The sequence below is a fragment of the Cotesia glomerata genome, linkage group LG9 (genome assembly GCF_020080835.1).
Source record: "Cotesia glomerata isolate CgM1 linkage group LG9, MPM_Cglom_v2.3, whole genome shotgun sequence".
NCBI classification, from domain to species: Eukaryota; Metazoa; Arthropoda; class Insecta; order Hymenoptera; family Braconidae; genus Cotesia; species Cotesia glomerata.
The window spans coordinates 11,209,123-11,226,946 of record NC_058166.1 but is presented as its reverse complement, the minus strand read 5'-3'; the positions used below and the strand labels follow the sequence as shown (position 1 = coordinate 11,226,946).

The 17,824-nt window shown below is 30.0% G+C and overlaps 2 protein-coding genes across 2 annotated transcripts; both read right to left on the bottom strand.

Annotated features, from left to right (window-relative positions):
* Window positions 1-1,897: 1,897 nt before the first annotated feature.
* On the bottom strand, window positions 1,898-4,556 carry LOC123271905. The gene is made up of 3 exons (XM_044738453.1): window positions 4,094-4,556; window positions 3,968-4,036; window positions 1,898-2,192 (listed from the first exon to the last, which is right to left on the bottom strand). The coding sequence occupies exons 1-3, from the start codon at window positions 4,434-4,436 to the stop codon at window positions 1,984-1,986; spliced, it is 621 nt and encodes a 206-aa protein (XP_044594388.1). The 5' UTR covers window positions 4,437-4,556; the 3' UTR covers window positions 1,898-1,983.
* Window positions 4,557-8,466: 3,910 nt separating this feature from the next.
* LOC123272232 lies at window positions 8,467-13,593 on the bottom strand. Its single transcript, XM_044738931.1, has 2 exons — window positions 13,009-13,593; window positions 8,467-8,921 (listed from the first exon to the last, which is right to left on the bottom strand). Exons 1-2 carry the CDS (start codon window positions 13,553-13,555, stop codon window positions 8,467-8,469), a joined length of 1,002 nt encoding a protein of 333 aa, XP_044594866.1. The 5' UTR covers window positions 13,556-13,593.
* Between the last annotated feature and the right edge of the window lie 4,231 nt (window positions 13,594-17,824).

Here is a 17,824-nt window from a genome sequence, read left to right as displayed (position 1 = left end):
TATAGGATATCACAAAAATCATCTGTTGACTGACTTTCAACTTTTATAGTATACACGGAAAAAAGTAAACTGTAATATTCACTCGGATTCCGGTTAATTTTTATAGTTTCAAACAGTAAAGCGGACATTGGGGTGGCAAAAATATAAATATTACAGAACTTAATGTAGAAAGTATAAAAGTCACAATTTATAATTTAATATCCAAAATAAGTGATCAGTAGCTGTCACTATAGTAAATAACGACTCTTTCATCTTAAAAAATTACAGTTTCAAACAGTAAAAATTGCCATTTCAATATATAGTCCATATTATGAGGAGAAGGGGAACTCAGATGAAAGAGAATGGGGTCTTACTCTGGGAGAATTTAACATTTCAAACAATAAAAATTATACTTTTAAAATATAGATTTTACCAGTCCAAGCAAGTCAATAATTACAGTTTGATTTTTAGCGTTACGTTTAAAATTTACCATTTTACTTTGTAAATATTGACGTTGCTTGTAATAGAAATTTACTAACTTTATTTTATACGTTTTACATATCATAAGATCATTTTTTAGGTGCGAAATGATAAATATCAAAGTCTGAATTCTTAATTATTAAACTTTAACATTTTAGACATTTACATAGCGAATATCACTGTTTGAAATAGTATTTTCTTCCATGTAAAGAGTAAATTGTAACGTTTAAATGGTAAATATTATAAAGTGAATAGTAAAATCACGATTTTAATGTTTGAAATGGTAATTTTTAGCAGTTGATCATTACTTATTATAAATCGACTGTTATTTATTACAGTTTACTTTTTTCCGTGTAGTAAAAAATATTTAGAAATTCATAATCTATGAAGTAAAATTGAATCAAATACTTAAATGATCCTTAATTACTTGAACTACAGCTTTGACAAGTAAAAATTTTGCGTTACTTCACGCTACCAATCGGCTGGCCGTGAAACTATTTTTATAAAATGACTTATTAAAATCGTATTTTATCTATTGGTATGGCGAAAAATGTTAACATTGAGAAAATATTAAATTTAACATTGCTATCGTCTAACAAAAAATTAAGAGAAAATCACAAATTAACATAAAATTTTTTCTTTCAATTTAAAAACATAATCTGACCTTTATTGACGCAAAATTTTTTGTACCGACAATTGGATACGGATGTCATACATACATAAATGTACGATGTGAAAAGAAATGTAAGACATAAAAGATAGAAGAAGTGCGTCATTACGGACAGAGAAAGGGTCTTGAAAGCTAACTGATTTCCTAGAAAAGTAATGACGTCTGTAACTATCACCGTATTTCTACACTGTTACCGGGTTACCACTAATTTTAATCAATAGATCATACATTAACTATTTAAGTAACTATCTTTTTATTAAACGATAAATATTAACAAAATAAGCAATAAATAAATAAATAAATTAATTAATTACTTATACAAAATTACAAAAACGTAACACGTAACACACAACTAGTTATTGATTTGTTGATTGAGATTCATCGAGCTTTGGTTATACAGAGTGTCCCAGAAGTAACGGACGCCATTGTAGCATCTGATAAACAAAATAATTCTGAGACGAAAAGTCCTTAGCCATTTTTTAATCAGACGCATAGATAATTAATTATTAATTAAAATAACGTCCTTTTATGCGTTCGAGAGAGAGAGCACTAGTGTCAAGTCAAGTTTCAACGAAGACGCTTGCACGTGTGAATGTATAAGTAAATATGTGTGACTACGTTAGCTATAGAAACTAGTTAGTCATACAGTTAGTTGTGTCTTTGTTTGGCACATATCTTACTGGACACTGGCGCTCTCTCTCTAACAAATAAAGAGACGTTATTTTTAATTAATAATTAATTATCTGTGCGGTTAATTGAAAAATGGCTAAGGACTTTTCGTCTCAAAATTATTTTTTTCATCAGATGCTACAATGGCGTCCGTGACTTTTGGGACACCCTGTATTTTGAATTATCTACGAGGATCCCAAAGACCTAGACCATCCTCCATATCCACCGTGCGGATCGGAGGCTGTAGCGTAGATAACTTCATGACCTCCGCCGCCGCTTGAGACTAATTTTTTCAGTCCAATTATTGCGCTGAGTACTAACGCTATTTTCGCAGTCAAAAGAGCTGTACCCGCTAAGAAGGCGATTTTTGCGTATGCTAATTGGGCCATTACACCTGAAAAAAAATAAGTTATTAATGTTGATAATTACTATATTAAATAATAATAATAAACTATATGATTAAAAGAAAAATTTTGTTTCTAACGTTTTAAAAAGGTTCCATGGCAAGAAAAAGACACCAATAGGTTATGGCTATTGGTTTCTTTCTCATGCACTAGTGCTGCCTCTCTTTATAGACTATCGCTCACTTACTTCCACTCACGTAAAATATCTAAAGTCGCTAACTTCAAACATTTTTTATAAAAAAATGAATACCGCTCGTTTATGTTCTTTCTGATAAAAAATACTTAAAATAACTTCAATTAAATATTCTCAGTTTTTCAAAAAATCCTAAGAAAAGTATGATTGTTATTCAATAAAATGTTCACTTTAACTACAGTCAGGATAGGGAATACATGTTACATTCGAGGGTTTTCTAACGCAACCACGTATCCCGATTTTTGAAGATGAAATGGTTCAACTGAAAAATTAATAATTAATTATAAACGCGTTACAAAAAAAAAATATTAACCAGATTAATAATAAATACGATAGTATTTTTAGAAAATACAATTGATAAATATTATTTTTAGATGAATATTAATTTTTTATAAGCTATTTTTCACCTCGTCTCCAAAATCGTCATTTTTGAGATACGGTTAGGTCAAAAAACCATCGGTCATGTTGCATGTATGATTTTTTATTGCTAATATTTCAAAAATTAGCCCCGCAAGGACTATTAAAAAAAATTTATTCGTATAGAGACTACTTAAAATTACTCGTATTCAAAAATTAAAGAATATTTTAAGAAAAGTGATTTTTCATGGAATCTCCTTAATATGATTAATAGAGTTTTCTTAATTTAAATTCAATATTATTTATTTATTAACATAAAATTACCCTAGTAGAAGCGAAATCGAAGCTCTGAATAGAGTCTGGCTACACGGAGAAAAAAGTATTGCTATTATAGCGATCCAGTGGATCGTGAACGAAGTATCGTGATAAGCTCAAAACAGTATTGTCATATTCACGATACGAATACAGTTATGCTCGAAACAGTGAATACTGAATACCACGCTCAACTGTATAATGAATATCTCAAAACGTTTTCTTACTACAGCGAAACGGATCGTGATTATCGAGTTTATTTATTTACAATTTTGGTAATGAAATAGCGATAATTGCACCAATTTATATTAACAGCGATATGGAAAATTGGGTTGTTGATAAATTACTCGAGTGGAATCTTGAAAAACTCGTGTCGTTTTTTGAAGGTCTAGTAAAAAAATAAATTTTCCTATGTTAACTGTGTTAATGCTGTGTCCGTGGTTATTGTATATAATTCTACTGCGTTGATAAAGAAAAACAATGAACATTATATACTGTATTAAATAAATAACATTTGTGTTTTCATAAAAGGTTTTTTTAGCATAAATAATTTGATCCCATACTACTTTACGCAAAAATATGTTATTTTTTTTATAAAGTACATGGAGTAATAAAGAAGTAAAAATTCCATTAAAAAATATTTTTCTTATGATAAAAATAATTGCGTATTTTTAATGAATATATCAATAATACAAATTTCTAGGCTAATATTTTTAAAAATAAAAAAAAAAGTGACATAAAATAAATTCCAACTGATTAAAAATCAATGATTTCTTTAATAATTACCAAAAAAAGTTCCGATAGTTTCTCTAATATTTCACATAAAAATTAACTTACAGGAATTCCCTCAATAACGCGAGTAACAACATAATATTCCACAACATAATAAAAAAAAACTCTTACCTGCCATAGCAAGACCTCCCATCATCAAAGCGCCTCCATATCCACCTTTATCTTTCTTCTTACCCCGTCCTAGAAAACAATCATCATAAAAATCCACTGTGAGGATAAAAAATTATCAAAAAATACCTTCAATAACTCCTCCAGGAATGGTCAGTTTGATGCTTCTGGAAGCCAAATACTCATGTAGCTTCCTGTCAAGCTTATCATCCAAGCTCAAAGCAGTGTCATTCTCCCCACTGGACCTCTGAATGATATCAGGAATGACTTTTGGGTCTCTTGCGATCGACACATAATCATTAACAACATAAACCGTATCATCCTCAACAGCCCTTTCTAAAACGTCGAGCGCACGTTTTTTCAAACAGTCGAAAGTATTTTTTTCTTTGGTGCATTTTTCGAAAAATTTAACGTAATCTCCCCTGCAAGTCGCAATGACCACCAGCAAACAAAGTCCAACAAAAATTTTCATCTTGCCGAATCAGATATCCAAAGTTCGGATGACTTTCGTTACAACTTAAGAATGCCTGATACTAGGCATAGATATTCGCGTAAACTAACCATACGACCGGCATACCTCGACTCTTATATACCAGATATTAGGGAAACTATAAAGCTTCCACCACCTTCTTTATAAGAGCAACATCACCAACAACCATTCATTTAGACGATGATGACTCTAGATTATCCGTAATAAGAGTTGCCGCGTCTGATTCGTCCAAGCCCTGCCCATCTCTTCTCCTATCCTAGTCTCCTTTTTTGCTTGATTCACAGAGCTCCGAGTTGTTGTAGTTAATTCTGGTGAACGTTACGTGAAATATACACGCGCTGTTTAGCGCTGGGATATTTAGAAAAAATACTTAACGCATGTACATAATAATCTTACACTTAGCTCTAAATTAAAGAAACAATGTCGCAGTGGTTTACGAACAAGTAGACTCCGATCTGACCCGGTTGCCAAACGATCCGAAGGCTTCCGATTTAACAACAAGTGTGAGTGAGAGAAGCAACAATTATTCGCTAATAAAATCAATCCTGGCACTCATATTCGCTAATAAGAATGAGTAATTCGACCGAAACTAAGTGTTGGTTGGTTATTTTAATAACAATAACTTCTGAAACGAACAGAACATCTGCCAGCTTGGGATAATCATAATAGACATACGTCGATGCCAATTGTTTGAATTATAACTCAGTATGAATATTACTCAAGGAACTGTACTTTTATGAAGCGAAAGATAATTGTTGGCTGTAATTTAATAGGATCCCATCTTATTTTATTTCCTTGGAAATGGTTGTTGTTGATTTAATTGAGACTTAGATTGCTGATTGGAGATTGTTAATTGTGGATTGTAGATTGTTTGATTGCAGACTGGTGAGAATCGGTTGTAGAGCGTTGAAGAAAGTAGGATATTCAGATGGGCTAGTTTTTAAATAAACAAGAATATCGAAGAAAATATATAGAAGAAATGCCCATGGGAAAAATATGTATGAAAATATATAGGTATACATATAAAAGATATATGTCTACATATACCCTTGAAAAAATTTTCTGATATGATCGCATACGTTTATAATAGGCTTCACATGAAAATAAAAAAAAAATTATATATTATAATTTTTTAATTTTTTCTAGAAATGAATTACAATTAGCATGTTTTATTAAATAAAAATTGGCTAAGTAGTCTTATCAAAATAAAAATCTGCTACATACATAATGAGTTGAATTATAATGAACTTAATTTTCTTTGCTTAGATAACTCTCTTTTGATAAATCTATGCGACCATGGAGGGGGAATTTTTTATCCGGATTTACGATAACACTCATATCTTTAAGACTATAGAATGTTTTTTAATGAACATTTGTGTAATTTTTGTAAGATTTACACTTGATAAAATAAATAAAAAAAAAACAATCTAGATATTCCTTTATTTTTCCAGTCAAGAAAATTCCCGAAAATCAATCTTTCTTTTCGGCCACCATATATGAACAGATACATCCAAAATACACAGTAAAAAATTTTTCGTCAAATTTAACACAAAAATTTGTGTTAATGATTTTTTTTACACAATCTGTGTTGAATCAACACTCTATTGTGTTGAATCAACATACTAAAATGTTAAATTCTACACACTAAAATGTTGAATTCCACAGAAACATTTTTACACTTTACAAAATGACGAAAAATTTTTTACTGTATAAATGAAAAGATAAACACAATTTCCATATATGATGCATATCAAAGATATCAAAGTTCGAATAACCAACTTGTCAACTCCATTTAAAAAAATTCTTCATTAAGATAAAAGAACTTTTAATTAACATATTTATTATCTAATAAAAAAAATGATAAATCTAAAAACCAATTCATTATCGACCACACGTATAATATTATTGTTTCAATTACCCAAATAAAATGTATTCAGATTATAACTATTTGAAAATATTAAAAAAAAAAAACATCTCAATAATGTAGAGTTATACAATTTGCTAATCAGAACGTCGATATAAAAAATTTTCATTCACATTTTCGGAAAAAATAAATCTAAATTAACTTTACGTACGGATATAAGCTTTCTATATATTACTTCCGTGGGAAAAAGTAGGCTGAAATCGACAGTGAAGGAAGTAGGGTAGCTTCGATTAGAAGCTAGATTGCAATTAAATGGGAGCATGTTTCACTTTTAGATGGAACTGATTGATTAAGCGAACAGTAACTGGAGCGATCGTATTCAATTCACCATTTGGAGGGCAGTTGTTGTTTGTTGCTTGGATTGATACTTCATTTAATTATTGCGGCTTTGTTTTGTGAGATTCGATTGCGGTTTGATTTGATGGGAAATTGATTATTGGGACCGTTATGGTTCGGAGGTTATTATTGGAGAAAGATGGAAATGTTTAGACTGATTTATTGTGTAGAATTATGATCTTGGTGTACAATAAGTTGTTATGAAACAAAGCGTAAAGTAGTAACTCACTGATGATTTTTTGCAGCAAAAATGCTGAACTATATATTAATGGCTCTTTCATTGACATATTCACACAAAAGAGATTGTTAAAATTACTGTTGATTGTCAAGTACAAGAAAAATGATTTTCATTTGTGAAACGCTTTCAAGAGAGTATTTAAAATGATTTGAAGGATCATAAACTATATACAAAATTATGAAAAATCAAATTACTTTAAATACTCTTTAATTTGTTCGTTTAATAAGGGTGTGGATATATTTTGCAATTAAGGTAAAAGCTCCAATAGATGATCATGTACCAGTATATGATCACTCCATGTATTTGTATACCTATATTTATGAATATAGATATACAAATACATGGAGTGATCATATACTGGTACGTGATCATCTATTGGGGCTTTGACCTTATATGTGATTTTTTTAAAAATAGTTTCTATTAATAAATTACACGTTTTATTATAATTTTAGTTGAATTTTCATGGCTTATTTGAAATATAATAATATTAGCAAGAATCATTAAAAAAAAAACTGTGAATATCTATCAAGCTTTTCATCTATGACCGTAAACCAGTGGACCAATTTTCAGTGATTTGAAATTTAATAGCGCTTCCAATATAAGCTTTCAATTACCACAGATTCATTCACGAATTAGTCCACGTGAAGAGATATCGTGATTGAAGTAATTATTTATGAATGGAAACGAGTTTCACTTCAACATTGGCCCTCATAATTTTATACTGTAGCTTTGATATTAAATAGACACGAAATGAGTAATTTATGTAATTTACTAGATTGAGTGGATAACTTACTTCATATTCTAGGAACTCGAATCAAATATAAAAAAAATTTTACCATCATATTTTTAAAAATTTAATAGCTATTGGTTCGAGTTTGAAAGAGTTTATCAAGAATAAAATCTGATCAAATTTTGGAGTTAATTGACCAAGCCGTTTCCAAAATATTCAAAAAATTAAAACCAAAAAAATTTGATTATTTTTAACGGATAACTTTAAAAATTTTTGACTAATCAACTTGAAATCAACGAAAAACTTTTTTTAATCAATAAACTACGTCTATTGTTATCTAGAAAATTACAATAGAACGAAGCATTCAGAAGATAATGCAGTTTCAAAATTCGAATTTAAAATTCTACATAATTCTTATTTTTTCGATCTTGAAGAGTTTAAAAATGAATTAATTGGTAAATTTTTGAAAGTTTTAAAAATAATTTGGCAGATTTTTTTCTAAACGTAAAAATGTATTTTGTTCCTAAAGTAAAAAAAAGTAAAAATTTATCTTTCATTCTTTCAATAGAATTTCCTATTGAAAGAATTTCCTACAACAAAAAAAAAGTACGAAAAAAAATCTATGATTTTTTAGAATTAGTGATGTGACATTGGAAGATAGAAGAAAAATGCCCGGTTGATGATGACGCTAGATGGTTTTTATAGAATCTTTTTTCATTAAATAATTTTACAAGTAATAACAAATAACAAACAACAAAGAAAAATAACAAAAATATATCAACAACTAATCTCGTGACCAGAGAAAATTTTTTCCGCTTCGAGTATTATCACGGCTTGCATCACTTTCAGGGTCGTAAACTTCGACAACTTCTTTAATAACATGGTGATTGTACCCCGGCACGTCTTTGACGAAATTTCTGTAGGGACGATAAGGATAGTGGTGCTCGTTGATTGTATTGTGATCATAACCGTGCTGAAAATGATGTTGGAATCCGTTGAAATTATTGTAATTACTTTGAAATCCAGAAGGTGCACCGTGAGAAAGTCCGGCGATGTTTGGCGAGCTCACAAATGCATTCCATCCAAGTAGTCCGCTTATAATAAGCGCTACTTTCGTGAGTAACAAGGCTTTCTTCGTCACGACAACAAGGGCCCCGAATACCAAGGGAATTAGTGAGGACAGACTGAACTTCAGGCCCAGAAGAAAGGGCACTACTACGCTCTTCATTATCATTCTTCCTGAAACAGAATAAGAACATAATCTTATATTTATAATCGAATAGTATCTTAGCAGTAGCGAGCTATTTTAAGAACTATACATTCTACGGAGGAGATTGATAGTGGGAATTAATGAGTTCATTGGTAATGGCTTTGATTCAACCGCCACCTAGCGGAAGAATCTCCAAACTTCTACACCTTGAACTTGATAATATTCAATGCTAAGTTATCCTTGTATCGACTGAGGTGTTCAAGATGTTAATGCTTCAAGGTTTTGCCTCTAGATGTTCTTATTTTTTTTTTTATTTTTCTTTATAAATATCGAATTTTGTGAGAAAAATGAAGAAAGAAATAGAATATTAATCGAAAAAAATTATTTTGAATTTTCAGACATCAAAAATTTTTTTTGGTAAGAAATTTTTAAGTTAAAAGAACAATTTTTCATTTTTCTTTCAAAAAAAATTAAAATAAAGTAGAAAAAGTTATTTTAAATTTCAAGGTATCGACAATTTTTTTTGTGATGATAAATTTTTAAATTAAAATAGAAATTTTTAATCTTTAAATTTTTATTTTCTCTCATAAATATTAAATATTGTAAGAAAAATAAAAATAAAATAGTAAATTTATAGAAAATATTTTTTTTAATTTAAAAATATTTTATGTAATGAAATTTTTAAATCAAAATGAAAAATTTTAGCGTTAATATCAGCAGAGAAACTTTTTTGTAAAACTGTTAACTTGTTTTGAAAATGTTTAACTAATGACAGCAAATGCGTTGTAATTATAAGAAGTTATAAGAAAATTTTATCTTAACTTAACACTAATTACTATCATAATTATGATTTATCAAGACTTATAATTGAGCCGCCTTAATAAAAGCATGTGCTTGATTGATGTGATCAGTAAATGCCTGCTTGTTAATTTTACATATAATATTTTTCCATAAAATACCAACAATTATTGTATGTAATTTTGATATTTGAAAAAAATTTATAACTAGCCTTTTCTTGTGATCATTCAGTTTTTAAATTATAATTAATTATTTTTTTTTTTTTAACTCAATTATTTTTCATTTATTTTTATTTTCTGTTGATGACTTTATTTGTTCAATTAATAAAACTTAGTTAAAAAAAAAAAAATGTTATGAAAACATTTCATCAACAATGTTTTCGCGGTCGAAATTTATTTTCTTGTAAAAAAAATTCATTTTCCTCATTTTTTTGTCTATATTCGTTATTCGTCGATGTAAAAACAACAACACAAACGCGAGAAAAATTTTCTAGCAATTTCTGAAAACTTGAAAAAATATTCAATTTGAAGAACAAATCTTACTTCATTTTTCCCTAAGCTCCGAATAATCTGCTCAAAATATTCTCTTAATGGATCAATCTGAAAATTTACAGAGCCATTGGGAATACATGATGGTAAAAAATATTCGTGAAAACCTAAACCTTTCCATCGGGATTTGCTAAGATGCGTTCGATTTACAAAAACAAAAGAAAAAGTTATTTTTTTAAAATTGATATTCTTGATAAAAATTTTTTTTTTTCAAATATCTTGATAGGTGATTTTAAAAAAATTTATTCCAATTTTCGAAACTGCTGTTCAATTTTCTGTACCATCATTGGTTGTTGAGATATTGATTGGTTGAAGACAGAAGGGTCCTTTTTCGTTTAATTTTAAATATTTCCACGACAAAGGAACGTAGTAAGCGTTAAAAAAAGAAAATTAAAACTGAATGATCAAGTTACCTGGTATATATGGTTGTTTAACAAAAAATAGTAATTTATGTCATATAGCCGCAAAGTGGCGATTTTCTGACAACGATGATGTTGCGATATGAGCTTAAGGTTCGTGGCGAGAATATACGAAAACGGACGTAATTTTGACATCCGAGGCGAAGCCGAGGACGGAAATTTACACTGGTTTTCGTACATTCGCATCACAAACTTTAAAGCGAATATCGTAAAATCGTCGTCGTCAAAATCATCACTTAGTGGCCAAATTACATACAATATTTTTTGTTATCATCGCTCCATAAGTTTAACTTTTGAGGGATAGGAGGCAAATAATGACATATTCAAATTTTATGAAGTTTCACAAGGGCAAAAAAATTAATTTTATATTAATTATCTTTGTATTAAATTTTATTGATGACTCACTAGTAACTAAGTTTAAATTTACTCAAAATCAACGGTCAGTACACTAGAATTGGATTTATTTTGTTTTAAATTTCATCCGATTTCACAAGGACAGTACGGAAAAAAAGGGGGAAGTAAACTTTGCCACCTAGGCTGCAGAAAAAAGGCAGTAAGATAGAGTCTTTAGAAATGAGTATCTTTTCGGACGTCACCCAGCGCTCAAAAATTGTAAGTATGTATGTATGTAAACCTCTCATAACTTTTGAATGGCTTGACTGATTCGATCGCGGTTGGCACAATTTGAAAGGGCTTGTCCAAACTTAGATTTTGGATACAATTTGGATCGATTCGGACCGATAGATTTCGAAAAATCCGAAAAAAACTGTAAAAAAAAATTTTTTCAAAAGTGGTTTTTTTGGAATAACTTTCAAACGGCTTTATCGATCAACTCCAAAAACTAATCAGCTCTTAACCTTAAAAAACCACGTCTATCGCCGCTAATCCGGTCAAAATGGGTTGATTTTTTCGAGAGATATCGTGCAGGAAAGAAAACCCAAAAAAGTGTTTTTTCGGAATTACTTCGAAATTTCTAGTTTGATCAATTCAAACTTAAAGATTTTTCATAAGGCTTAAAAAACTGCGTCAAATGCCGCCAACCGCGTGAAAATCGGTTCATTCATTCAAAAGTTATTGCGGTTTGAAAACTCAAAAAATAGTGCTTTATTAACCTTCTATCAAACTTTTGAGCTTGGAGAGCTCAAAACAACATATAAATTGTATTTTTGAGCTCGAAGAGCTCAAAAACGTCGTAAATGCAATTTTAAGCGCCCAGGTATGAAATTAGCGGGAAGTTGCAGGGATGGCCTTCAGGGTCAACCATTTTCCTAATTTTTTTAATTTAATTTTTAGAAAAGTTAAATTTCAGTCTATGCAATCAATCTACAATTTTTTTTTTCCTCAAAGATTGATACCACTTACATATTTTTTCAGACATAAAATAACTAAATAAAAAATTAGGAAAACGGTTGACCCTAAAGGCCATCCCTGCAACTTCCCGCTAATTCCGTTAATACCTGGCCGCTTTTTTGAGCTCTTCGAGCTCAAAAGTACAATCTGTGTGTTGTTTTAAGCTCTCCGAGCTCAAAAAGATACCTTTTCTATGCTTTTGAGCTCTTTGAGCTCAAAAGTCTGATAGAAGTTTCATAGAACACTATTTTTTGAATGTTCATACCGCAATAACTTTTGAATGAATGAACCGATTTTTACGCGGTTGGCGGCATTCTACGTAGTTTTTTAAGCCTTATAAATAATTTCTAAGTTTCAATTGGTCAAACTAGAAATTTCGGAGTAACTCTGAAAAAACACTTTTTTCGGTTTTCTTTCGTTCACGATATCTCTCGAGAGAATCAACCGATTTTGACCGGATAGGCGGCGATCGACGTGGTTTTTCAAGGTTGAGAGCTGATTAGTTTTTTGAATCGATCGGTTGAGCCGTTTAAAAGTTATCCTAAAAAAACCACTTCAGAAAAAATTTTTTTTCCTACTTTTTTTTAGATTTCTCTAAATTTCTCAAAATCTATCGGTCCGAATCGGTTCAAATTAACAGAAAATCTAAGTTTGGCGAAGCCCTTTCGAATGGCACCAACCGCGATGAAATCGGTTCAACCGTTCAAAAGTTATAAGAGGTTTACATACTTACACACACACACACACACACACACACACACACACACACACACACACACACACACACACACACACACACACACACACACACACACACACACACACACATACATATAGACATAGTGACACCCTCGCGGGAATAGTCAGGAAAGCTTCCTTGGACCTCAAAACGTCGAGATCTGATGAAAACTCGATTTTCGAAAAACGGGGTAAAACCAATAACTTCCCGATTTTTGAAAATTTTCAATTTTCTTAGCGGGAAGTTAAAAATAAAACCTTACCTGGACCAAGTTGTCGGTTAGAATGTCCAGCAACTCTTTCATCAAGAGCAAACTCTAGCATCCCATTGCTATTTAATGCAGGGCCGACTTTCATCGTCAATCCTGGATAGAAATATCCCAGGTCCCACTTCATATTCCGCCTCTCCATCATCCTAGCTGCAGCCTTGACCACATTACTAAAATCCTTTGGATCATAATCAAGATCCATCAGATCCCTAGCTTCACTTTCAGATTTATCCAGCCTCACATCCCCAAAATCCAGCCGATTTTCATCATTCATCGACTTTAAGACACTAAAACTGCCTTCGTTGAAGCACTCAAGTGTTCCGTGAACTTTTTTATCCACACACTGCGTAAACACTTGCGAGAAACTACCCTCGACATTGTCGTGGTCCCGATTGTTTTTGGACCCGAAATTGGGATTGGGATTCGAATTAGTGTCACTGTTTTCAGAAATGTTCTTATCCTTAGGTTCCATAATAACCGTAATCACAGTAGGAGTGTAGATCGACAGAACAATCAACATAAAATCGCGTAACTTGGTCATTCTGCGACATGTATGCTGCTTGAAATCAAAAGTTTGAATAACGGTCGAACACTAGCGACCCTCGGGAAGATGTCAGAGGATATATAGCTTCTAACTGTTGGAAATTTCACCCGCCAGAGAACAATTAGTTTCACTTGGGAGATCTTTTATCATCGGCGAAAGTTGAGTGAAATATATATGCTGATATATTTAATGGACGTATTGTTTGGTATGCCAAAAAATTCTCATCAGATACACCGGATGCACCTGACAGACAACAGGACATAATTTCCTGTACAATTTTTTTATTGTTAACAAAAGTCGCGATTAGTCTCACTAGATATCATACGAATCGCGATTTCTTGTGTTTTCATAGTTGGTCCATTCATTTAATTGCTTTTGACAACAATGGGTGTTTTTACCGATTTGTTATACAAATTTAATTATTTTGGCAGGAACTCCACGAATTAACTAAAGAGGCTTATACGTTCTAAATTTCTGTAGTACACTGGCAAAAGTATTTATTAAGCTTTATTAACTGTTATTAAATGAATTTATCAAAACAGTTAGACAATTCTTCTATGAGTGTATAATGTAATTAAACGCTTAAAATTCAATATTTTTATATCATTTTTCTTCCGGAGTTTTTTCCCGTTATTATTCACTTAAATAATGAATTTTAATAACAATTAAGATTTTGTAGACGCTCATATAAATAGTTCCGCGACAGCCGCTAGACGGCAAAAGATAGTCCATAGTTTTTCTAAGCAGAGTGGTAGGTCAATCAATTAAATTCCGAGAGTAAAAACTAACATCGTTTTCAAGCTAGTGTGAATAATAGAAAAATCTGACTTGGAAAATTCTTTTTTCATAACTAAATAAAATTATATAATGAATGGCAAATGTGAGTAAAGCTCAATGCACTGATAAAAAATTTAACTTGACTCAAGAGCAAGAATCTTGAACCAAGAATACCAATTGGAAAAAAATGAATTTCTTGAGCCAAGAGGAAAAATTATTGAGTCAAGATATATTTTCTTGAACCAAGAATTATATCTTGACTCAAGAATTTTTCCTCTTGGCTCAAGAAATTCATTTTCTTCCAATTGGTGTTCTTGGTTCAAGATTCTTACTCTTGAGTCAAGTTAAATTTTTTATCAGTGTGAATATAAACGATAAAATAAATTAATAAGAAAAATTTTAAGATCATTGTAATACAGAATGTTACTGTGTGAAAATTAGTAGACCTTTTTAAAAATGGGAAAAAATTGGTAATTCAAATTTCTCAATTTATCGAAATATTTTAAGGATAATATAATTGATATATGAATTCTGTTTGCTAGAATAGAAAATTCCACTGTTGGCTTTAAATGCCAACATTGATCTGGACGAAAATTTTAATAAAGCTTTCACATAGATTTTCGATTGAACTAATTTTTATTATAATTAATTTTTTTTTGTTATTTTGAAATTCAAAAATTTAGATGTTTGTAATGTGTACCGAAAATTATTCACGACGATGCTTATCCATGATTAAATCGGTTTTAATAATATTTTTTATGTTTCTACGGAAATTTTCCTTGATTTTTTTCATTCTGTCAAAATTCTGGAAACGTTTAATAAATTGCTATAAAGTTTGATGCCCAATGTCTTACATCGACAATCAGTGCAAGTTGGTTTTAACCATAAAAATTTTCAATGTCAATCTTTTTTCGTGTAAAAATCGTAGTAACACACATAATTTCATGTAGCAATTTGTTTGCTGTTCAAATGATTCTGTTTTTGTAATAACGAAAAAAATTCACATCAATATCTGGTTTTTTGATGAAGAAGTTTCAAAAATTGGATGTTTGATATTTAAACAATAACATGTTATAATACAACAATAATTAAATTTGAACTGAGCGCTAATTACTAACACACGTTTTGAGGAAAGATCTATCATCAATTAAGACTTCGAAGTCTTATGAATCAACCAAATAATTAATGTACAAGTTTAAAGTGAACCCATATTTAAAATAATTTTCATACTTCAGTCAAATTTTTATATTCGATGTCTAACGTGGCCTGTAAAAAAATTATCTTGTTCCAAATAAAGTCATTACTAATGACTCATTAGCATTAATCATTAATTTCTTACATAGGTGAACTACTACACTGATAGAAGGATTTGTTTATAGTTAAAAAGATTTCTTAATATTTAACAAATCATTTATTAGAAGCCATTTGTTAGTCCTTAACAAACATTTGTTAGTATTTAAAAAGATTTATTAATATTTAATAAATGAAAATCAGATTTATTAAATACAAACAAATCATTTTAAATACTAAGAAATATTTGTTTAATACTAAAAAATGGTCTGTAATAAATGATTTGTTAACTATTAACAAATATTATTTAATACAAATAAATCCTTCTATCAGTGTATAGACTGGGTTTTTTTTTTTATACGTCATGCTATGATAATAAACGAGTATAAATTGGTTCTCTACAAACTGTAATATCTGTGACGAGAAATACTTCTACTGTTTAGTTAACCTCAAGTTTTTTTAAAAATGACAATGAAAGTCTTGATGGTCTTTCTGCTTATTGCTGTGATGTCGACTGTGGTTTTGGTCGTTGCAAAGTAATCGGTTCAAGGGTAAGTTGTAAATAATGATAATAATGACAGTAATCGAAGTTATTTATTTAATATATTTTGTATTGTATGATTGTAGTGTATTCAAAATGATGATTGCTGCTTTAATCTTGTGTGTGACAAAAAACTATCTGCCAGAGAATGGTACTGCAGTCATCCTACAAGAGCTGACAAATTCGTAGAATATTGATAGAAACTTCAAATCATTTTTTGAAAAGTTCACCCGATTCAAAAAGATATGACATTTTTATGACCCATCAAGTTTATTCGATTTTTAATGAACATAATTATTATAAGCAGTTCATAAAATAAGAATTTAATCGCCAAAAATTTATAAAATATATTATGTAATCACAATTATGATAGTTCTTGTAAGAAATTACATTATAACAGAAACAGTAAGTTTCTTTTTCGAGTTTTCAATAAAAGTCTGGTCATAATCTAATTTAAATTTATATTTATGAGATATTTAAATTGCGCGCGCTCATCCTAGTCAATAAGGAATTAGAGCTTATTTTTCGATAAGTTTTGATAATAAACTAACTTCAGTTCAATTATAAATTTTATATTTTGAGATTTAAAATATTCTTTATGAACAAATAATTTTTAATCGCAATTTGCAAAATGATACAATTTTTGTTTACTATGCAAACTGAAATGGAGAAAAAATTATATTTTTTCCCAAGTTTTTCTAAACACATTAAGTATATTTTTGCGGGATGGTCGATAGATGGCGAAAAGTAGTCCAAAGATTTTCTAAGCAGAATGGTAGATCGAGTAATTAAATTCCAAAAATGAAATTTAATATTGTTTTCAAATAAAATTTAAGTAACAGAAAAAATTTATTAAATTTTATATGAAGTTCTTTTTTAGCTGTAATAAAATTTTATAATGAATATCGAATATTATTTGAAGTCCGATGATTTTTACACGGAAAAAATGAAACCCGACTGGTTCGATTTCGGCACCAGACTCAGTCGTGTGCAAGAAAGAATGGAAAAAAAATTAGTTTACACCAGACTGACTCGTGTGCGCACCCGAATGAGTCTAGTGCAGCACATGACTGTCTTTCGTGTAGATAAACCATAAAATGAAGTGACGATCTACTATAATCAGTGAATATTCTTTAAGAATATATTGCTTTTATTTAGATTAATAAAGGGGCCAATGAACAGGCATAAACAACCCGTTACAATATAATGGAAAAAAATTGACAATCAAATTTCTTTTGTCATCGAAGAGCGATAAATTCGATAGTTATTGAATCGCACCCATTACCCCAAGAAATTAATGGGTGCTTACTCTATAGATTTTTATACATGCCATAATTTTTAGATGCAAGTAATTAGTATTTTAGTAGCATCTTTAGAAAAATTTTCCATAAATGCACTTGAAGAACTTAATAATAATAAATTGTAACATCATTTACGAAAAATACTTCTATCATTTTAATTAACTTTGAATTATTTTTTTAAATAACAATGGAAGTTTCGATGATTTTTCTGATTATCATTGCAATATCACTGCAAATGTAATGCAATGATAGTGTGTCTACACAGTAAAAAATCTTGCATCATTGCGTCAAAAAATTTTTCTTGCTCTCCTACCCGAAAGTACGGTATTTCTGGACGCAATGAACTATTTAATAATA